The 24,310-nt window shown below is 36.2% G+C and overlaps 1 protein-coding gene across 2 annotated transcripts in view; it reads left to right on the top strand.

Annotated features, from left to right (window-relative positions):
• The window catches only part of Mnn1 (menin 1), a 124,534-nt gene that overhangs the window by 55,379 nt on the left and 44,845 nt on the right, over nt 1-24,310 (top strand). For both annotated transcript variants that reach the window (XM_081758801.1, XM_081758800.1), the window contains exon 3: nt 15,345-15,587. In XM_081758801.1, the coding sequence (XP_081614927.1) occupies nt 15,345-15,587 (243 nt within the window). The remainder of the gene's footprint in view (nt 1-15,344; nt 15,588-24,310) is intronic.

The raw sequence follows: 24,310 nt of genomic DNA, 5'->3' as shown, positions 1-24,310 counted from the left end.
TTGTTCTTTCACGTGAATGATTACATTGGATTTCTCAGAATTCTTATAGGAAGCATAACTGTGGAATTCAAGTTAGTAGCCTCTTAGTTGAAAGGTGAAAACCTTTCTTATAATTCTGGCTAAAATTTTCGAAATTGAAGATTCTTTCGTCTCTTTTCTGCACTGAGACTATATGAAACGTGGACCTAAAACTTAGTTTAACGTGTGATGCAAATCACACATGCTCATGCTCGGGAATCATGCCGAAGTCTCCCGCACCAAGAGCAAAGAGAATGAGTCACGAAGCTTGTTCATGAAGATGGCCTGGAATTTCTGGTGGCAATAGTTCATTCAATATAAGACGAGCACAGTTTAAAAAAGTTGCTATAACCTGCTAAACAGGTGATAAATCCTTCGTACGGTCTATCATTAGATTATCACCACCCACTCACAACGAATCTGGGTTGTGCCAGTGGTATAAGAATTAAGACTGGCTTATTTTTTGGTTCTTGTTAATTTTGTAATGCATTTGTGGCAATAGTTAAATTATATCTTTTAAAAAATGAACTCCCTGGCGATTTGATAGTACTTCAAATCTGTTCAGAGGGACCTCTCTCTCTCTTTGTCTCTTAATCGACAGTTCACGTTAATTACGATTTACTTGTTAAACCCTATGGATGGGTCAACTTTGACTTCTGTCATTATTTGTTTTTGGTGGGTTCCAAAGACATGAGCGACATATGGAACTTGCAATGGTAAGATTTCGAATTGACTTATAAATAGTCAACTGGTTCGATCCCCGGCTACCAATTCTTCCATTGTCATTCACTTAATAATTCGTCTCTCTTAGCCTAAACAGGGCACAATCGTGAGATGTTAAACTGAAATATTTTACTTTTATTTAAATTTCCAAAAGAAATAACTTTAAAGAGCAAATAGATCAAATATAAGGAAAGTAAAAAAAAATATTTACTTAAAACACCGGTCTGAGATTTCGTTACCTAGCAGACATATTGTTTAAAATCAAAAAGTGGATTTTCGATCCTTCAACTTGAATTGAGAACGGAAGTAACGAAATTCCTGGATTCATCCATTGTTGGCCAAATGGGTTTTAGTTGCGTGGTGTATCAAGATTATTTCAAGATAAGTGCAAGATTATTTTACTAGACAGCAATTCCATTTGTAACGGAGGTTACATTTTTACTACTGCAAAGTGATATATTGTGCATATAAAACTTGTGCTGTCCGTGTTGTTATAGACCAAACAATAAATACCCATGCCACCATTTATAGTATATAGGTACATGTGGAAATATCACATCGTTGTGGAGAAAAACCGTTATTTGTTGGGTAACGGAGGTTACATTTTTGGGAACAGGGTTAACTCTTCGTACTTTTCCAATAAGAATTCTGGTTCCTTGTAGCACCGAAACTATTGCTGTTCGATTTTTCTGTTTATTAAAGAATAAAACTATTAAGTGAAAGAACAGTTGTGAGGAGAAAAAATAAAATTTCATTTATTTCTGATATATTTGTTATGTAACGGAGGTTACAAATGATTTGTAACGGAGGTTACAAGTAATTTCAGATCAGTCGCTGAACTACTCCTGAGGTACTATATCGTAATATAACTCGGTTTATGTAAGTACAATAATTATTTACATAATACATGTAACTGTAGGCAGTCTATAAACACACACACACACACACACACACACACACACACATATATATATATATATATATATATATATATATATATATATATATATATATATATATATATATATATATATATATATATATTATCTTAATGAATGTTCGTCTTATACTAGTACCGAACAAGACAAAGACTTGCAAAACGAGATATAATAATTCTGTAATCAAATCGTGGGTGTAAAGAAAAGAGTGCATTACACCGGGGCTTCAAGATTCGCCTAATACCTCCTAGCTATGCAAACGTCAATCAAAACGATGACACACAGTTAATTTTCTTCGTAGACGAAAGTTGAATGTTTTAAAAAACTTGGTTTAGCTCGCATACGTTGACAGTCCTGCACTTCATTATTAGTTAACATTTCCTCTTGAAACTATTTTTGCGCTCTTATTAAATAGTCCACCATGTAGGGGAAAATGTTGATACCCAGCAAAAATTAGTAGCTTAGCCTTTTCAGGACGGGCAGGGATTTCAAGAAAATCGTAGACCTTTACTTTGGCGGCCCTAGCACCCCTCCTAATTCTTCCATGGGTATGAATTATACCTTGTTGGAAAGCTTATGAAACAAAGATTCTAGTAAGATAACCTTTGAGGGTACCGTACCCAACCCGTAGAATAAGAAGAAAGAAAGAGAAAAAGTGGAAAAAAATATTTTTTTCGAAATTTGTGAGTCTGGCAACACTGTTTCTAGTCGTACGCTAGAAAAAATATTCTGACCTGTATGCCAGACATTGATAATAATTATACCTAAAAATGAAGGGCAAAGGTACAATTACTAGGTAAAAAAATAATCGGAAGATAGAATCTAGGGGAATCATCCTGTTCCTATTTTCCCGAGAAATTTTCGTCTACCCTTACGTTGGCAGGCTTGGCGACGCCCCTAAATGTCACACATAAACAAACCATACCTCGTTGGAAACCTTATAGAACAGACATTTCAGCAAAGTAACTTTCGTGTCTCTCGGACCAAATTAGTAAAAGAAGAAGAAGACGAAAATCATTTTTTTTTTTCAAAAATACAATTCTTCAGATTTTATCAGACTGTGGCAACGCTGATATATACCGTACGCAAGCAAAAAAAAATCTCAGATTTACGCCAGACACTCGAAACAATGATATCAAAAAATGAAGGGTTTAGATTCAATAGGAATCGAGGGGAAAATTCTGAACACCGAACCTACGTGAATCATCCTGTATTTTTTCGATAGATTGTGGTATACGCTAACATTGGCAAGTCTGGTGATGCCCCTAATTGTCACAAGCATATCAGCTATACCTCGTTGGAAACCTTATGAGACACCCATTTCAACAGGGTAACTTTGGTGTCTCTTGGACCAAACTAGTAAAAGAAGAAGAAGACGAAAGTCAAAATTTTTGCGAAAAAATCTATTTTTTTCAAATTTGTCCGACTATGGCAACACTGGTATTTGTCGTACGCAAGGAAAAAATCTTACATTTACGCCAGACATTGGGAACAATGATATAAAAAAATGAAGGGTTTACGTACAATAGGAATGGAGGAAAAAATTCGGAACCCCGAACCTACGTGAATCATCCTGTATTTTGTTCGAGAGATTGTGGTATACGCTAACATTGGCAGGATTGGCCACGTTCCTAATTGTCACAAACATATCAGCTATACCTCGTTGGAATTCGTATAACACACACATTCCAACAAGGCAAGTTTCGTGTCTCTTGGGCTAAATTAGTAAAAGAAGAAGACGAAAATCAAAATTTTGGTTGGAAAATCCATTTTTTAAAAATTTGTCGTACTATGGCAACGCTGTTATTTCTCGTACGCAAGAAAAAAAATCTCATATTTACGCCAGACATTAGGGACAATGATATAAAAGAATGAATGGTGTAGGTGCAATAGAAATGGAGGAAAAAATTCGGAGCACCGAATCTGCGTGGATCATCCTATATTTTTTTTTTCGATAGATTGTGGTATACGCTAATATCGGCAGGGTTGGCCACGCTCCTAATTGTCACAAACATATCAGCTGTACCTCGTTGGAAAGCTTATGGAACAAACATTCCAACAAGATAACTCGTGTCTGTCGAGCCAAACTAGTAAAAGAAAAAGAAGACAAAAATGAAAATTTGGAGTGAAAAATCAAGTTTTTCAAAATTTGCCGGACTATGGCAACACTGTTGTTTGTCGTATGCAAGAAAAATAATTCTCACATTTACCCCCGTTATTGTGAATAATTGTGCAAAAAATAAACCGTGTAAGTGCAGTAGGAATGCACTCTTACTAACGGCAGAGAATAAACTCGCATTGGTTCACCTAACATTGTTCGTCGCAAGATCATTTCTTTTCTTTCCTTTTGCTTCGTCAGGAAGATTTTTTTCTAAACTAAATAACTTGTCAAAGGAGGGAGTTGAAAGAAATGCATATTTACGACCCTTAGGTTCAACTGATAGCTACAGCTGACTTTGACCAGGCTAAAAATAGAACGGTGCGTTCTGAGGTGATAACTGTTTTCCTTTCGCTCTCTCTCTCTCTCTCGGGGGGCGCGGTGGCTCAGTGGTAGAGCGTTCACCTCTGGTGCTTGGGGTCCCGGGTTCGATCCCAGCCCCCGCCAAGTGAACTTTGTGGTGGACAAACACCGTGCTCGTGGGTTTTCTCGGGGTTCTCCCGTTTCCTCCCACTTTCTTCATTCCACCATTTCACTCATCTCTCATTATCACCGTCTCCTTTAGCCTAACCGGCATAACCGTGGGACGTAAAACTTAAAGATTTCATTTCATTTTTCTCTCTCTCTCTCTCTCTCTCTCTCTCTCTCTCTCTCTCTCTCTCTGTGTGTGTGTGTGTGTGTGTGTGTATGTGTGTGTGTGTCTGTCTGTCTGTCTGTTCAATAAGTTATCTTGTTGGAATGTCTGTTCTATAAGCTTTCCAACGAGGTATAGCTGATATGTTTTTGACAATTAGGAGCGTGGCCAAGTCTGCCAATGTTAGCTTATATCACAATCTCTCGAAAACATACAGGATGATTCACGTAGGGTCGGCGTTCCGAATTTTTTTCTTCACTCCTATTCCACCTAAACTCTTCATTTTCTACATCGTTGTTTCCAATGTCTGGCGCAAATGTGAGAATTATTTTCCTTGCGTACGACAAATAACAGTGTTGCCATAGTCCGACAAATTTCGAAAAATTTCAATTTCCCTCCAAAATTTTGACTTTCGTCTTCTTCTTTTACTGGTTTGGCCTGAGATACACAAAAGTTACCTTGTTGGAATGTTTGTTCCATAAGTTTTCCAACGAGGTATAGCTGATATGCTTGTGACAATTAGGAGCGTGGCCAAGCCAGCCGATATTAGCGTATACCACAATCTATCGAAAAAAAAATACAGGATGATCCACGCAGATTCGGTGCTCCGAATTTTTTCCTCCATTTCTATTGCACCTACACCATTCATTCTTTTATATCATTGTCCCCAATGTCTGGCGTAAATGTGAGATTTTTTTCTTGCGTACGAGAAATAACAGCGTTGCCATAGTACGACAAATTTTTAAAAAATGGATTTTCCAACCAAAATTTTGATTTTCGTTTTCTTCTTCTTTTACTAATTTAGCCCAAGAGACACGAAACTTGCCTTGTTGGAATGTGTGTGTTATACGAATTCCAACGAGGTATAGCTGATATGTTTGTGACAATTAGGAACGTGGCCAAGCCTGCCAATGTTAGCGTATACCACAATCTCTCGAACAAAATACAGGATGATTCACGTAAGTTCGGGGTTCCGAATTATTTCCTCCATTCCTATTGTACGTAAACCCTTCATTTTTTTATATCATTGTTCCCAATGTCTGGCGTAAATGTAAGATTTTTTCCTTGCGTACGACAAATACCAGTGTTGCCATAGTCGGACAAATTTGGAAAAAATAGATTTTTTCGCAAAAATTTTGACTTTCGTCTTCTTCTTCTTTTACTAGTTTGGTCCAAGAGACACCAAAGTTACCCTGTTGAAATGGGTGTCTCATAAGGTTTCCAACGAGGTATAGCTGATATGCTTGTGACAATTAGGGGCATCCCAGTTTTCATTCTTGGTATTTGAGCATTTGAGATAAAGAAATAAACCGCTCATACTTTGTTCTACGGAATCATTTGTTTAACCCTTTAGCTGTGAGAATTTTTAAAAAACAAAGATAGTTAAACTAAAATTTACTATTATGCTGGTTATAACAAACGGTTCTGCATACTCGAAATATTTAACAACCGGTTCTAGCGAACCGGTCGGAACCGGCTGAATAGCACCACTGCTTGCAGCCTACTTTTTCATTTATTTTATCCCGGTGTATACACTGAGTTGGGTACAGAATATTTCAGTATAAATTAGTAATTCTCAACTTATTTCATATCACGAGCCCTTTTCATTACACCCTCTTGCCAGTAACTCTCATAAGTAATTTCTTAGTTGTAATAAGCTTTTTAGGTAGATTTTATAATCTACCTACTATGGAGCTTTCACACAGTTTATCGATATACATAGTGGAATAAAAGTCCTCAGCACCCTTGTGTGTTGAGAACGGGTTGAGGGAGGATGATGAAACTTGAAAGATGGTGAGATGGCAAGTATCATTGCGGCCATCTTTGATTGCAATTTGAAATTTCAAATGCAAAGGGAGTCATTTTACATATTTTAAGGCTAGAATTTTGTGATGGAGGATGATGAAACTTGAAAGTGGTCTGATACATCAGATGGTGAGATGGCAAATATCATTGCGGCCATCTTTGATTGCAATTTGAAATTTCAAATGCAAAGAGAGTCATTTTACATATTTTAAGGCTAGAATTTTACCAGAAATACGCTTGTGTGGTTATTTAGCCCTAAGTCAAGTCATTTTGGGGTTACTGTTTCTGAACGTTTCCTAGTTATGGCCTTAGGGGCTAAACTCACGTTTCGTGGAGGCTTGTGAGATTTCAGTTACAAAATTTGATTACTATCTCAGAACACTGATGCTAATAAAATTATTTTAAAATAATAAATTCTCGAAAAGTAATATTTGAAGCACACTTCACGTTGTGTTAACTTTAGAATATTTTCTACAAGCCTATGTAATTGGTTGCTTTCTTTCAAGTCAGTAATTTATTGAAGAAAAGTAATATGTGGGGCGTTCAGAGCACAATGGATCCAAGTTTATTTTCAACAAGGTTCAGTTTTGCTCGGCAAATGAATTCTATCTCAAAACGTAATATCTTCGCAGTCAAGAGTCCGAAATAAATGAAACTAAATCCACGTGAAAAGGCGGCGTGGGATAGTTTCATATGACTGCCACTAGACAGGGGCGACAGTGGGGGCAAGAGGGCAACCTACCATGAATCTCAGATTTTGGGGACAGTAAGGCAGTTTTAGAAACCTTTTGATAAGGAAAGTCCATCAGAATAAGTTTGGGGTCCTTACACCGAATAAATACGAATGAAATATAGATTATCAAAACTGGAAAGTTATTTAGGCCCAATTTCCAGAATTTTAAGTAGGCCCGAAACTCGAAAGTAGTAAAACCTTTGGAATCCTAGGCCAAAAAATATACAAGAGAGCAATTTAGGCCTATAGTTCCTTACGGTCAATAGATATGGTGATCAAAGTCCGGTAAAGGATTTCAGTTTTTTTCTGTGGATTTTGCTCAGGAAATCTGTATTACGCTCCCAACATCTGAAATTCAAGGTAGGGGGGCGGATTACCTCTAAACGAACGCCTCTCTCCAGCGGCAATCATATAAAACTCTAGATTGCACCTTGTCACATAGTTTTTCTTTCTTTCATTTCGGATTTTTTCTTTCTCTGAAGTATGTATGTATGGAGACTGAGAACTAACATGTACTGTGTCAACGAATGCCTGTGATATTTCAGAAACACAATTTAGCAAAGAACCCTTTGTTTGTTTCCTGAATACAACACAAAAACTTGTTTCCATGATAATTCTTTTATTTATTTTTTAATATCAGTTTTGTAAGTAGTCTAACCTTCGACTACGACACTTTCTCGCAATTGTAAGTGATAAGCATTTAAATAATACAAGAAACGTTAAAAACAAGGGGGAAAAAGAGGCAAAATAAATTGTAGATCACCACATTGACCTGCTGTAGCCACAAGAAATCAAAACATTCACATGGGAAGAAAATAGTCTTTTGAATAAGAAGCACTCAGGCCCGTAGCCAGCCTGATTTCTTAGGGGGACAGAAGTGAATACTGAGGGGACAATGATTAAGACATGACACAACACCATAAAATTGCATACTTATTTATTATTTACAGAATCTGTAACAGCTAAAGTTTCTTTTATACATAATATCCTGTATTGACAATCTTACAGTACACAGGGTTGGCAAAAACCATGGTTTTTATTGAAAAAACCAAAAAACCGGTTTTTTTGGTTTAAACCAGGTTTATTTGGTTTAAATAATTTGCTCGATATATTCATATCATATATGGACAGAAATAAGTTTGTTTCGCCTTAATGTTATTATGCAACAGCCGGGTTATGCTGGAAGGGGTCACATAAGCTTAAAGCGGAATAAAAACTGCTTCTCGAGTTACATCCGAGAGAAATTGTCCTCCATTTGAACTCGGAACCAGGACTAATTAGCCACAAATGCGATACGTCTGCCGACTCACTCACAAAGGAATCCTGATGAAAATACGTTGTACTGATCTTTACACGCTTCTTAATATAACCGTCAAGAGTCATTTCAAAAGGACAAAAAGATAAACAGTTGCACAAGTGAAACCATTATACAGAATTACATATGGACAATTTCAAAGTGCTACGGAGTACAGAAGAACTAATTTAGTTCAAGTTAGTTAACAACGACTTTTATTGGTCCAAATTAAAGAAATACAACGACTTAATTTGCATATCAGTAAGAAAAGTGAATAAAGATACGAATTATTTGAGTCCACTTTGGCTCAGACTCATTTATACATAAATAGATACCAAAGATACTTCTCATTTCACTAAATGCCTCTCGTGGGGTCTGTATGACCCCCCTCCCCACACACACAGACAAAAAGTACGGCATTTCGATGTATTTTATCAATAGTAAACATTGAAACGAAACAATATTTAGAATTTTTCTTTGATTGCAATTACATAACAATAATAACTACAAAAAAATCACAAAACAAACATTTATAAACTTATATTAAAAAAGTTGCTTTTGTAGTATAATCTTTTTGAGTAATGAATGAGGAATTTAGGTCTGAATATAATACGAATAATATACGGAAGTGAAACGTGATAATCCACAAATGTGTGTTCATCAAGATTTTACAAACATTTACACTTTTACGAACATTTTTCGTTTTTTGGTTTAAACCAGTTGGTTGTTTTGAAAAAACAGCTGGTTTAAACCTTGGTTTAAACCACCTTGGTTTAAACCAGCCAACCCTGACAGTACATAAATTAAAGATTAAAAACATTGATCATTAACATACAAAGATTTAAAAAAAAATGTGATGCAATACAATTGAGGTCCTTGGGACAACATAATGCTATGGTAAACGTAGATGAGGAACGTCATTGTACGTCGCATTTACATTAAACAAAAGCTAATTAACTGAATGTTAGAGTGAGCACACGTCCCATTAATCAGGATTGTTCCATTTGCAGAAAACAAAATATTATAAACAGAATATTTTGACATAAACTTTTTGTCACAACAAAACACTCCAATTAACTTGTATAATGACTTCATTATATGTTAATTAAAATTGATTTATTATGTTTCTATCTAAATAAAAACACTATTTTCTATCACATTCTCATTTTGTAGAAGACCAACTGTTTGTTTGTTTGTTAAAATTTAGCATCTTTTTTTCAGTACCGAGGCTATAAAAAAGGTGAAGTTTGCAGTTTAAAGTGGAATGCGAACCACCACATTGCTCTGGATTGCAAGAATTCCACGGGTATCAGACCCCGAGATGACATTCAAACAAGCGCGCTCTATTCACTAGACCAGCGGTAGGGGCTATTTTGTAGTATTGTTTTACAAATTATAAATTTCTCGTAAGCCTTTACTGCAGCTTTTTGTTTGTATTAACTCCTAAGAATGATGAGATAAAAATACTGATACCAAAGCATTTGCATTTATTAATAGAAAAACTTGAGAGAATATTATTATATATGTATAATCGAACGTAGTTTTTTTGTTTCATTTTTGTGTGCTTAATACGAGCTCTTTGCGATGTACTTTGTTTCATATTAATTAAAATTGAAGTATTTATTTTTAAACATTAGAACAAAATTATACAGGGTGAGTCAAAAGTCCTTGGACACCTGCATAAGTTTGAAAATCGACGGGAAAAGTAATAAGTGATGATGGGAACAGAGGTTTGATGAGGGGCCGCAACTTTTCGAGTGTTTCATTCATGGCCACCATCTTGAAATCCGCCATTTTGGATTCAAGTCATTTTTTAAATGAGAAGGGCAGTGTATGACACATCAAATAACACTAGCTTGAGCTCAGGAATGTAGTGGTGTATTTTTTTTTTATCTTGTACAGTTTATAAGTTATTAATGATCAAAGGTGAGAAATTACCTTGATACTGACCCAGTCCTCTCTTTGTTCCAGGTGATCTAAAATGGGTCTGACACGTGAACAGAAGATCGAAATCATCCTTATATCAGGGGAACGCAGCTACCGAACAATAACAGCTGACTACAACAGACGGCACCCAGAAGAGAACCGGTATCGCACAGCACGGTGGCTCACGTGATCACCAAATTCCGGGAGACGGGCTCTGTTTAAGATAGGGCACATAGTGGGCGACCAAAGACTGCCACCAATGAAGAAACTGCAACGGCGGTTGTTGCGTCGTTTGTGAAAAGTCCTAAACGAAGTACCCGTCGTGTGTCCCTAGCATGTGCAATAAGCCAATCCTCCGTTGCCCGGATATTGCACACCAATCAGTGGCATCCTTACAAGCTGCACATGCAACATATACTGAACTAGGATGACCCTGATCGCCGGTTGGAGTTCTGCATATGGGCTACTGAACAACACGAACTGGATCCTGCGTTTGCCAAGGGCATTCTGCTCAGCGACGAGGCGTATTTCACTTTGAACGGGGAGGTTAATCGACATAATTGTCGATACTGGTGTGACGCAAATCCGAACTGAGTTGACCCGAGTCGAGAACATAGTCCAGCGAAGGTTATGGGTGTGTGGCATATGGGACACCCGCATCATTGGGCCATTTTTCATTTACAACACCTTAACTGCACTACAGTATCTGATGCTGCTGCAGGACCTTGTGTTCCCTGCCACACTGAACGCTCACGGCATTTTCCCATCTTATTTTCAGCACGATGGAGCCCCTCCACACTATGGACTTGGTGTCCGTGAATGGTTGGATTAACAACTGCCAGGGAAGTGGATTGGTCGCTGTGGTCCCGTGGAGTGGCCGCCCAGATCCCCTGACTTAACGCCCCTTGATTTTTATCTATGGGGACATCTTAAGCAGATAGTGTATGCTGAGACAATCCATGATTTGAGATACCTGGAGAAACGCACCCAACAAACCTGTGACCAAATTTCAGGAGACATTATCCTCCGTGTGCAGTCAGAGTGGTTGCGGCGACTACAGTTGTGCATTGCACGGGATGGACAACACGTAGAACATGTGTTGTAGCATTCAGTATCAAGGTAATTTCCCACCTTTGAACATTAATAACTTCTAAACTGTACAAGATAAAAAAAAAAATACACCACTAAATTCCTTAGCTCAAGCTAGTGTTATTTGATGTGTCATACACCCCACTTCCCATTAAAAAAAAATGACTTGAATCGAAAATGGCGGATTTCAAGATGGCGGCCATGAATGACATACACTCCAAAAGTTGCGGCCCCTCATCAAACTCTGTTCCCATCATCACTTTTTACTTTTCCCGTCGATTTTCAAACTTATGCAGGTGTCGAAGGACTTTTGACTCACCCTGTATTACAGCAACTTTAGATTATATCAACACAAAATAGAAGTATATGTTTAATTGAACGTTTGTACTCAATTTTCTACCTTCCAAAATGAGAGAGACATTGGTAAATATAATAACAAGAACTTCACTGGTTTTGTGTCAGGTTGAAAATTCTCTTTAGCGTGTTTTTTAGAGGGGACTATGCCCCCTCTAGCCCCTCCCTGGTTACGGGCCTGGAAGCACTTTTTGATAATTTTATTTCTCTGGCAGATTTTTTTTTTACAAAAATAAAATTAAATAAAAGTATGTTTAAAACAAGTCTTAAAAATATACGTGTTTAAAACAAAATGTTTAAAATAAATATAAAATTTGTTTTAAACAAAACAACCCTGTAATGTACGCATATAATTGGAGAGTAGTTCAAACTAAAATAACGCCAACATGTTACCTTCATCCTGTTGTTTTTTGATTCCCAAAATATGATTCCCTGCAATTAATTCATATGTCTGAATAAAACAATCTAAAATATGAACAGGTGAACTAAGTACATAAGAGTTTTACATTTGCAATTGCAGTGCACCAGCTTCAGAAAAGAATTTGGGGCTGGTCTGTCAGGACAAGTAATTCAGTAGCAATCTTCATTTTCTCCTCCAATCCCCAATCAATTGCTGAAATATCTTACTCAACCCAAGTTTGCTTCTGATGATACACCTTCAAAACGAGTCGTCTGCTCGCACTTGTTCTTATAGGTAAAACTGAGGGATGAGTGACTGATGTGAAATGAGTCTTCTGTATGTAAAATATCGACAGAAAGCCAGTGCGTCTCAATCATGCGATACATAAAAGTGTAATTGGAAATGCTATCCCAATTTTACTAGTTCTTGAGGATTCGCAGTAGACTTGTTGAATAAACTCACAAACTGTTGCAATTGACTGCCTATCTCTCGAGTAGATTCTAAATTTTCTTTCCTTTTTAGAACAGAGACAAAGTCGTGTCACTTCATGAAAATTCATGTATTTAAACATTGCCTTCTTTATGCAAGAGTTTTTTAAGTAATCAGAAAAATACGCTTGAAAGAAACAGATACAAGATTAAGCGACTCAAACCTACTCTATCGTTTGTAATTTTATATCTACCTAACCTACAGAGATGTATGATTTATCAAACAAAAGGAAATTTGATTTACAAAATATTTTGTTATAAGTTTCATGGCCGTATAATTGAACCTAAGGTAAGAAATCAAGGTAAATATGATTGTTCTATAGATTATGGTGACCAGATTAGATACGGAAGTCATATTGGGTGAAGCTTAAGGTAGATATCTGGACAGTTTTAGGATATGCCTGTACTTGATGGAAAGAAGCTGTCCTGCAAGTTTCATTAAGTTACTATTTTTTTTTCTGGGTTCAGACCCCTACATACTGGATTAACAAGTTTGCACTTAATTAAAAATTAACATTTTTAATGTCGGTGCTCGATGTCAAGCGTATACTATTATTCATATGCCGTCATTTTATATTTTCCGTAATACATTTTGTAACTTCATGTAACATTTTCATATCTCGATGTCAAACATATATCATCTTATATTTTGACGTATGATTAGCGCCATGCTAAAGGCCTGACTACTGCAGAAAACATGCTAGTCGAACTATTTAGTGTGGCACTAATCACGCATCAGAATGCCTCTGCATATGGCCCGTAATATTTAGTCATATAATATAATTGTGCTTATACTGTTTTAATATGTACTTTTCAAATATACGAGTATCTATATATTTAAATTTAGAAACTGCAACTTTTTGTGTCGTTTCTTGTCAGTGCTATCAACATAATTTCGCATTAGGCAAATCTTGAATTCAAGATTCGCCTACACTTTCTCTTGAGTTAACATCTGTAAATTCCATTGCCTGAGGTTATTAGGCGAATCTTGAATAAGCGAAAGTTGAAGTCACCCATTACACAGCACAAATAAGACAACCAGTCTATTTATAAATGATACCAAGCTCTGAATTTCCACTCAAGAGCAATACAAAATATTGTGCAGTGAAGTTGGAAATTAATAAAAACTATAGGATATAAGATACAAAATAACTTAACATAACGAAAAAAAAAAAGACAAATGAGTGTGTTATCTGTGTTAAGTAATTAACAGAAATAAATATACTCCATCAAGTTTTAAAGTTTGTTTCTACAAGATCAGGTACTTTGTCTGATTTTAATCAAATATTCACTTTTCATATACATCAACTGGATGCGAAAATTTGTACAATATCCTGTTACATATTATCTGCAGATTTGCAAGAGGTAAAATTCTGTCTATTTGCTCGTAGCTGAAACAATTTACCGCCACTGACACACAATTTTAGAAATGCCATCCGAACTTCATCTTTACATCCAGTCTGACAGATGCCTGCGAGGCAACTTTACTTGTAGCGTCACATTTGAAATCAATCAGAATGTAAGTTTCTGGCTTAATATTATGTGATGAGAGTTCGAATTCCTTATACAGGTTTTTCAACTGATGGCCCAGGAACGTCAGAATGCCTAGTTTGTATGCTAGACAATGTGCCACTATCATCATCATCATCATAAGTGTAATAATCACTACTTTAAACGCCTTTGAGATAATGTTTGTGTGGCTGGTTTACTGAGTCGACCTCGAAGAAACATGTATTTTGATTAAATTGGACGTCGCGGCAAGACCAACTAAGATATTATTTTCATCTATTTTCTCAAAGTGATGGGAGTTCCATATTCCAAGATCAGTAGCTAACATCCAGCGTTTCTTCACGAGGAGGCGACCCGTTTCTTCAACCTCAGCTTGAGATAGAAAAAGCACATCAACAGTTGTAGACAAATTGACAGCATGTTCATAGAATTCTTGTGCAGAATTAATTTGTGTGGTTTTATTATTACCTTCTGAAGGTTATATGTAATTAAGAAACCTATTGTTTCGATTGTACATGAATTTACATCATTCTTTTGTGTAACGGAAGCCACATCGTGTCAGTGTCAATTCAAGATATGTAACCTCCGTTACACCTTTTAAAAAGAAATATTATATTTATTAAAAAAGTTATTGTAAATAAGGCATTAGTTATCCCTTCATTATTACTCTCCGCAGGTTTGGGACAAATAACACACAATTTTACATGAATTTAACAATATTTCTTGTAACGGAGGTTACATAGTGTTGTTGCTCATTAAAACTTTCATAAGTTAAAAACAGTACCCGCCTTGAAAATACTTAATGCTTTCTTGAAAACTACAAGTGTGCTTCTTTCCTTTCAAAAATATGTTACTTTACTGCGTCCACTAAATTGATACAAGCTATCCAAATTCATCCTGTTTGAACGATACTTTGACAATGCACGAACAGTTTCATTCATTGATACAAATATATAACAAAGAGGCACAATAAAAGAACAAATAAGTTGTTTTTATACAATATAAGGACGATCATTCTAGTGTAGATAGAATTATTCTTCAAATTTCATATGTACATTTCTCTTGAAATTCCCATTTTTCGTGGAATGGCTGTAGAAATTCACCGTTGCTTCATAATACTGGGTGAACATAGGGTGTTCTGTACTCCTGCTGCTAATCTAACTTAGAACCATGCATGATAATTCAGACTGCATATGAGCATTAATTTATCTCTCATAATGTTTTTATTTGCTCAGGATTTTGTTTAATTGGTGCACTTCTCTGTTTAAAAACAGGTAAAGGAAATGAAGATAAAAGAGGTCAGTCCATTGGACCCGGTGTTGGATCTCGCTCCTGGCTATACCTTAATGGTAAACCTGTGATATGTACGCGATACATGGAAGTAGCAGCTTTAGTTTCAGCAATTAACCCCAGTCTAAACGCTACAAATGATGCAGTGGAAGTATCAGTTCTACAGCAAGAGTTGCTCTGGCTTTTGTACGATTTGGGACATTTGAGGCAATATCCAATGGCTATCGGTAAGCGTTTGTAGTAAGTAGGATTAGGATTTCGATGATTTTGCATCTTTTTCCGAGATGAATAAGAACACTGCTCATTACATTAATTATTTTAGAATACTTGAGAATTGAGTATTTTAGAACACATTTGTTTGTTGATTTTTTTACATATTTGGCCATCTTCTAAGCGTTCACGTAAAATAAATTAATATGAAACAATATATTTTTGTAAAACAAGCTTATTTCGCATAAAGGAAAGAACATTCAAGTTTTCTTTCTTCGAATTCTGCTCTATTGAGAATTGTAATTGTTGTGTGAATTACTTCTTCCCCTTTGCCTTCAACTATGTGGATATTTTCAGATAATTTGTGAGCTAGATAACGTGTGAGGCCGGCAATGTTGTACAGAATAAAGCTCGTTATTGCAAAATGCCTGGAGTACATCTTCGATTCGAAACTAGTTTTGTTTCTGAATGTGATGGTGGAGAAATTTTTACCACGGTTAGCTCTATTCTTTACTAGAAAGTATGTTATACGGGAGTTGCAACTGAAAGAGAATTTAGTGCAACTCATGTGCAGGAGAAGAATCGTAAACGTGGACTTAAGCTTTGTCCGAACGAATAAACATTGCAACAACTCCGTGGGCAATGGTACAGCACATCAAATCGTTCTGTGTTTCTTAAAGATTTGCATGAGGCATTTAATTATGTGTGCTGACATTCCTTTGAGTTAAAAAAAAAAAAAAAAAAAAAAAAAGTGGACAGTGTGAAATTACGTATTTTTAGTAAAATATTCTTCTGAATCTTTCCGACAGCAAAGAACTACATGAAAAAGATGTATGAAATAAATATGCTGAGTTTTATTCATGAAGTGGAAGGAAACAAAATGTGTGTGTCCGTGCTTGCAGGACACAGCGTTGTAAATGTTGTTATTGTGTGATGCTACGTAGTAATTCAAAAGAGTATTAAATCGATCTTAAAAGGACATTTTTAAAATATTTTTATTCCATAAATACATTTTCTATCAGCATTTTCTGCAAATTTATAGTGCAATAAAATTCTAACAGTAATAGTAAGATTAGTTCAGCTTTTAATATATCAGCATTACAAATATAGCCTACATATTTATAAATGTCACACATAAAATATGGAAATTTAGCCACAATTTTAAAGGCCAAAGGAGTGCTGTACAAAAAAGGTTGCTTATTAGTACGAGGGTTGGGGCAAAAGTCATGGCAACTATTTTTTTTTCTTCCAAATATGTGAGCGGATCACAAACTTACATGTGTCGTGTGGAAGTTCTGCAGGTATAGTGTGTATGCAGAACAACAGATGGCTCTGTGATAGCTGGTAGTAGCACAGCGAGGACTGAAATCAGTCAGTTGGTGAGTGTCGTGCGAAATGGAAGTAACCCGTGTTGAGCAGCGCTCTTACATCAAAATAGCTGTTCTCCGAGGGAGAAATGGGAAGGAATATCACAGTGAGTTAGTGGAAGCCCTTTGGAATAATGCCCTACCTTACCGCACAGTAGCACTGTGGGTAGGGAAGTTTCAGCAAGGACGCTTGTCAATCATTGATGAGCAACGTTCGGGACAACCTGTCAGTGTGCGGACCGTCGTGGCACGTACCGTCATTGATCAGCTCCTGGATGAAGACAGACGATGGACGCTACTAGAGTTGGCGTGGCAAGTGGCATCGAGAAAAGCACCGTTCACAGGATATTGCGTAATGAGCTGCAACTACGCAAAATCGCATCCCGGTGGGTACCGCATGCACTGACAGAAGTTCAAAGGTAGATGCGCTATGCAATATGCTCCGACCACCTTGCACGGTGGCAACAGAACGGCGATCAATTCTTGTCACGAATAATCCCCATCGATGAATTTTAGACCAGGGCATACGAACCACAACTGAAACGTCAGTCCGCGGAGTGGCGACATGTTGGATCACCAAGGAGGCAGAAGTTCCGTCAGAATCCTTCCCCAATCAAATTGATGGTGATCGTCGCGTATGACGTCAGGGGTGTCATTGTTTGCACTTTGTTCCATATGGAAGAACAGTGACCGCATAGTACTACAGGGACTTCCTGGTGCGACAGGTACGACGTGACGTTCGGGAGAAACGTCCGTATCTTGTGGACAGTGTAATAATCCTGCACGATAATGCAAAACCAAATAAAAAAGAGTGTGTAGGGGAGCTACTGCGATGTTGGGGATGGGAAGAATTGGAGCATCCACCGTACTCTCCTGACATTTCGTCCTGTGACTTTGATCTCATTCGAAGGATTAAGGAACCACTACGTGGTAGGCGGTTTGCAACACGTGAGGACATTGCTAATGCTGTGCGCGAATAATTGACCCGATTCACACATGGCGCGGCAAATGCTGAGGAGGATGGTATTCAGCGCCTCCCACATCGTTGGCAGCGTGTGGTGCAAGTAGCAGGGAACTACTTTGAGGGTGTTTAGGAACAGATTTGTCATGTCAACTGTATGCGTACTGTGTTGTTAATCTTTTGCACCGTGAAGGATATATTGCCCTGTATACTACAGTAATAAATTAGTGTGTTACGATATTTCAGTGCTATTCATTTACACACATGTAGTTAACACCTTGCCCTTTCGTCTGTATATTTCACATTTTCCAACCGGACTGGTATCTTCAAGAAAAAAAATAGTTGCCATGACTTTTGCCCCAACCCTCGTATATGTTTGGTAATATTCTTGCGGTGATGTAAATCTGATACATAAATTGCATTTATAGATTTTGTATTTCACTAGGGAAGATAATCGTTTACCATAAAAGAATAATCTGTTACTTATTGTAACTGATACCTTCAGTGTCTGATTTTCGGGCTCCCTCAGTTTTGCTTCTACCTGAACTCAGATTCATTTACGTTTTGAATTTCCTAAGATCATTATTTGTATCAAATGAATTACAAAAGAAAGCAAAAAAAGGCGAATAAAAAAGCTAAAAAGATTCATTTTATTCCTCTTTCAACCAATATTATCGTCTTTGATTTATTTATTTTTAATTTATTTTATTTTTCATTTAAAAATAACAGCTTTCATTTTGTAACTTCAAAATTTAGCGACTTGTAGAACCGTACTTTACTTTTGTATATGTGTTCAAGTGAATTATCAAGAAGGAAAAGTTATATTTTTACAACTGTTAATCAATATATGGGAACTATGTCGAACTGTTATCAATAAGATCAGTTAAATTTAACCCCTCTTTGGCAACAGGAGGGAGCGTAACCGCACTTCAGATTATTTTGTTCTTTAATGCTAGAAATACTATTCTGATTTTCGCGCCTTCATGTAAACTTAGAAAACAATTGTGTTTATTAGCGTATGCGTGTTCTTTGTTCACATCACCTTTCTTTACAGAATTATATGAGTGTTGGGTGACTGGCCACCCCTGTTACCTTTCACGTTCGTATTTTTCATTAATATAATCATTGGACAGTTTTATGTATAACTGCAAGTGTGATCATATATGATCTTAACTTTGAGAAATATGTTTCTTCTGAATTGGAAGAAGATTCTGAGTGCAATACTGATGGCGTTTCTAGTAATGAGCAAGACCGTGTTGAGTATAGTTTCAGTCGGCGCAGAAATAAAGTTATCGGATTCAGAGGTTGAAGTAAGTGATCATTGAGGCAGTATGGTGAAAAAGGTAAAGACTAACATACTTGGTCCACCAAGAGAGAATACAGCTATTTGTATTTGTATTATTGTACATATACCTCGTGTTAAAAGAACGTGCATGTATAACATTATCAGCAGTCCCATGTTACCATCCGATGAAATATAATATATGTTGCTGATCCTCCTGTGAAGAGCTACACATAAGTCTTAATTGAGTCTTATTTTACGAATTATGTAAAGAGAAGTCCTCGTCACTTACAGTCTAACTGTTTATCAAAGAGAATTGTGTCAATTTTCAACACATAATTGACTTACTTCTGTTAACGATGATGGCAATGTATATCTGAGCATATGAGAAGTTAAAGAAATGAATTTACGTAGTTCAGTTTTTTTACTTGTATATATCTTTAAAACTGTTTGCCCTAAGTACGTACTGGTATTTTTTAAATCAAATCAAATTATTTATGATTTTTGGAAAACAGGTTTATGTAGTTCCACAGTGTACGAACACTTTCAACATAAGCAACTTCTTTTTTCTTCTTTATTCGGTAGGCACGTCTAACTTCGTCGGTGAATATAGGTTATGGGAGGAAAATAATAAATTTCTTGATTCCAATGATCATCCGCATTTTTTCAAATTTATGTAAGAATATTGTTAAATAAGCCTTCCCTGTACACGTGCAGTGAGTAGTGAATGCCCACAACATGAATTAAACTGTTGTATATAGAAACAGACCAATGCACCGAAAGGGAAATCACAGAGCATTGCCATTGAATAGAAAATAATCCACTTTTATTATATATTTGATTATGAAGAGTTATTAGCATGTTCGAAATATATGCATTTAGAAATTTAATCGCTATTGAAGTTTGATTGCAAATTATTTAAATTCAGTTTATTATCATTATATGTTCGAAGACTGAACACTAAAATTCAAATCTTTTGTGATAATTTGTTAACATATAATATAATTTGTATAACGGAAACATGGTGTAAGAATTAATTGCAATACTTTCAATGCATCAGCAGTAATAATGGTGTAGAACCAGTGAACCAAACACCATAGAGTAGAAAACGGGAAAACATAGAGGTAAAGTCCCCAGTCTACTGTCACGCGTGGTGAACTTGAAGGAAAGAAGTAACTCTGGCTTTTTATTAAGAAAAGATCTTATTTATTTATTTATTTATTTATTTATCGAAGTTTCATACAACGTCACACATTTCTTCATATTAGAATAAATATCGAAAAAAGGCTAAACGAAAGATGGTTTAGTCTGGCAGCAATTAAAAGCACTAAAGTTGATATTGATATTTAGTACAAACATAGGAGGTGGTTCAGTCTAGCAGAAACTACAAAGCTCTTAATGTGACAACAAATATTGTAATAATAATTTTGTAAGTGGAGATTTATGGATTTTGTGCATCCTTCTCTGAAGCTGATATTATCTGAAAAGCATATGAGAAGGGTATTGGTGTTTCATTCACATAATAGAAATTACAGGAATCATACTTTCGAGACTGTCAGTTAGATACGAGAAAGTAGTGGAAAGTAGTAGTGGCCTACTTCATTTCCCTCGTATTAATATTAACTTTTTATTATTGTATCTTAATATGATGTAACCTTAAAATGGTATAATTCGAATAGAGATCCCTTCTTGTTCAATGATATGATCTAGATAAAACTCCCTTAGCAACTGTCCAAAAGATTTTTTTTTATGTACAAGACAACATCTCTGTACAGAAAGTCTATGTTGTGATGAATAATTTGCATTACCTGGGCATTGGATTGGTATCAGCTCTTCCTACTTGCTTGACCTAGCCATCTCTGATTATTTCTCGTTTTGCAGTTTCAGGGTAAAGCCAGCAACTTAACATCACCTAACACATGTACAACAGGGATGACAAATATTTAGTTTCTTTCGTAAAATTCATTGTAATAGTGTACTAGAAAATTCGTATCTATCTTGAAATAAATAACTAAAGGCAGAACTAACACATTTTTCTCAATCTATGGCAACTCAATGCAATAGAATCCATTCTTCTATCTCTATTATCTCTGTAGTATCGTCAGATTTTTTTATTTCGCACAGAACTTAACAGTGACGATGCCAACTTTAATTCCTAGGAAAGACAAGTGGAGGGCAGATAACTTTTTGAGATGTCAAGTATTGCTTTTGCATACTGAAAACAGGAGCTTTATATTATTTCACCTATATTGCAATTCAACATGTTTGGGGGACAGTGGAGGTAGGCAAAGCCACCGAGGGGCACCCATTCTTTTCTAGCGTCCTCATTGGACATGTGGCCAGTCTGACTGACCTCTGATATGTTGAGGCACAGGCAGCAGTATGATCTGAAAGCAACTAACCTCTAAGCATAATAGCTTATTCTCGAAGAAAGGTACAATGAGCAAACTTGGTGTTTGGTTTGAGCCAAAGTGAACTCTCTCCATTATCTGTCAATGATACCACTAAGTATTTCTCTGTTAAACATAAAAGTTCGTAACAATTAATATGTCCTTCAGAAGCTACCTGCTATCAGACAGTTGTTTATGGTGATTGTTGTTTATTTTCTACTTAATATTTAATATGTCCTTCAGAAGTTACATGCTATCAGACAATTGTTTATGTGATTGTGGTTTATTTTCTACTTAATTTTTCACTTTGTTCACTTTGGCATGAGACAAAACAAGTAGAAGTCGTGAACTTCAACACAATTGGTTTTATTGTCTTACAGAACCAAACTAAATAAAATTTCATTTTATGCAGCTGTATTTTCTATATGTAGTATGTATTCTAAAATATTGCTATGAATGTCCTCCTCTGTTTCAGTTGCTTCTGTTAAATGTGTTCTGTGGTTTTCCCTCCTACGCTCACTCATGTTTGAACTAAACGCCATGACAGCTTGCACTTCGTTCACTCTGGCAAAACAAAAATGAGCTTTACTGTAAGCTTCATTTTTTACTACGAAAGTATACCATTTTAAGAGTCCCACGGTGCGTTCATTTTACTAGCACAAAGAGTGTGCCAACTCAAGAATCAGAAAATACCAATATCTCGAAATCAACTGAAAGTGGAGTTGGTTCATTCTGGTTTTTCACTTTCCAATTACGCAGTGATAACAAGATATAAATACCAATAATAGCTTTATAGGTAAATCGAATGGTGGAGGCTGGTACTTTTTATTAGATAATAACATACATTATGAATTATTAAACATAGAAAACTTTTGATTAGTTTTCTCAAGGTGTAATCATAGATCTGCATTTTATATACCTCAAGATATAAATTATATTTTTTGTAAGTATATATAGAAAATATAACATGTGAACGGGGGGAAGAATTAATGTATGTGATGTATAATTTAGAATAATAATTAATTTACTAGAATGAAAATGTTGGAGGAAACATCACACACAAGCGAATAATTACTAAGATTATGCACACCCTTCCACTCACAAAGTTTAAACTAGGTCAGTCGGTAGAGTCTGAATTGTTAATAGCAAAATTTTGAAAAATTAATCTAGAAAAATAAGTAGCATGAAACTCTTGATTTCAAGGATGTGCAGTTTTAACATCCACCCTGAGTGTGAAAATTACCAACAGGTGTATAAAACACGCTCATCGTATTCACGGTTTAGGCATAATCCCGGCATCTGGCCTGAAAAGAAGACATAAGGACAGGAAATTGTAACACATACCTGACGGCCAAGCTGTCTGGAGAAAAAGAGAATCCAAAATTTTCTCTCCAATCCTTTTAATGCGTAGGACGAACATTCCAATTATGCACAAATAATTTATTACAGCACTCGCGCGCACAGCCTCGAAAATGAGACAAGAAAAAGAAAAAAAAATAAATTTTGTAAAACACTTACAAGGAAGCGGAGCTCTCGCTTATCGCATTGTTCGTGCACAAAGTTAAAATGCTTTCATCGTTGTCTTCACTCTTGAAGTGTCCATCTAAGTTCATTCCAACTTCACTGCACCACGACTTCGATTCCTTCTGCTCCCGTTGTTGATGGCCAAGGTTGACTGGAGTTACCATATCCCCTCTTCTTATGGATCTCAGGATCTCAGCTGTTTCTCCTTCTGTGGTTGTCGGTCAGCAATAGCAGCTGGGCTTCGTTCCTTCAGTGGCGGTTGTGAAGGCTGTCCTTCTGATCATGTTCGTATTAATTTCTCATTCGCAGCATCACGAAAGTACATAAACTATTAAAACTATTTACACGGAAGATTAGTACAAGGCTAATTGCTGAGTCTCTTGTACGTGTGTACTATTTGATAGAAACAAGCTGCGACGTATAGAGACATTGGTCACGGTCTAAAATGACTGGCGTCTAACTTAGTAATTGATTAATATTCACAACGAATAAAATAATAACATGCTCACTTGAACTTGGAACATGATTCTCGTGTATAGTTTCAGCAAAGCACTTCACAGGTTAATATAAAACTGTCACTTTAAAACTGCAAAATTATCAATCAACCGTCTAAAACCGAATTTGTAGCAAAACTATGTATATGCTTCTACAACTAACTATCAACTGTCATTTCGAAAACCGAGTTTGTCGCAAAACGACGTGTATACTCCGAAAACTTGGAATCAACTGCCAAGAACCGAATTTTCACAAACGACGTGTATCCTCTCAAAACTATCAATCAACTGTCATTTCGAAAACCGAATTTTCGTAAACGATGTTTATGCCACTAAGACTATCAATCAACTCCCCAATGTTCTCCGCGCTTTTGCTTTTATTCACACGGAAGTTCATTGTCTGTTTGAACTCCGCGTCGGGTCAAACCACTTTCAACCACTTCTCCAAAATAGGTAGGGTAGGTTCCACCCTCACCGGACGCTTGCTTGTGACCTACTTAACTTGAAAACTCGACAAGTTGGTTTACTTTTATACTTTTTTTAGCTTACACCAATTAAACTGTTTGATGTCACTATATGCATTCATTAGCTTATTTAATAAGCTTTTATTTGATGTATAGAACTCACAAGCACTATATTCTGTTAACTTGCAATGTTTAGTTAAACACAAAAAAATAATACTCAACTTGTCACTAGTCATGTTCGTGAAACTGTCGTGACCT

This window comes from Thermobia domestica, chromosome 5, assembly GCF_964235325.1.
Source record: "Thermobia domestica chromosome 5, izTheDome1.hap1.1, whole genome shotgun sequence".
NCBI classification, from domain to species: domain Eukaryota; kingdom Metazoa; phylum Arthropoda; class Insecta; order Zygentoma; family Lepismatidae; genus Thermobia; species Thermobia domestica.
This window is presented reverse-complemented; position numbering and strand designations above follow the sequence as displayed.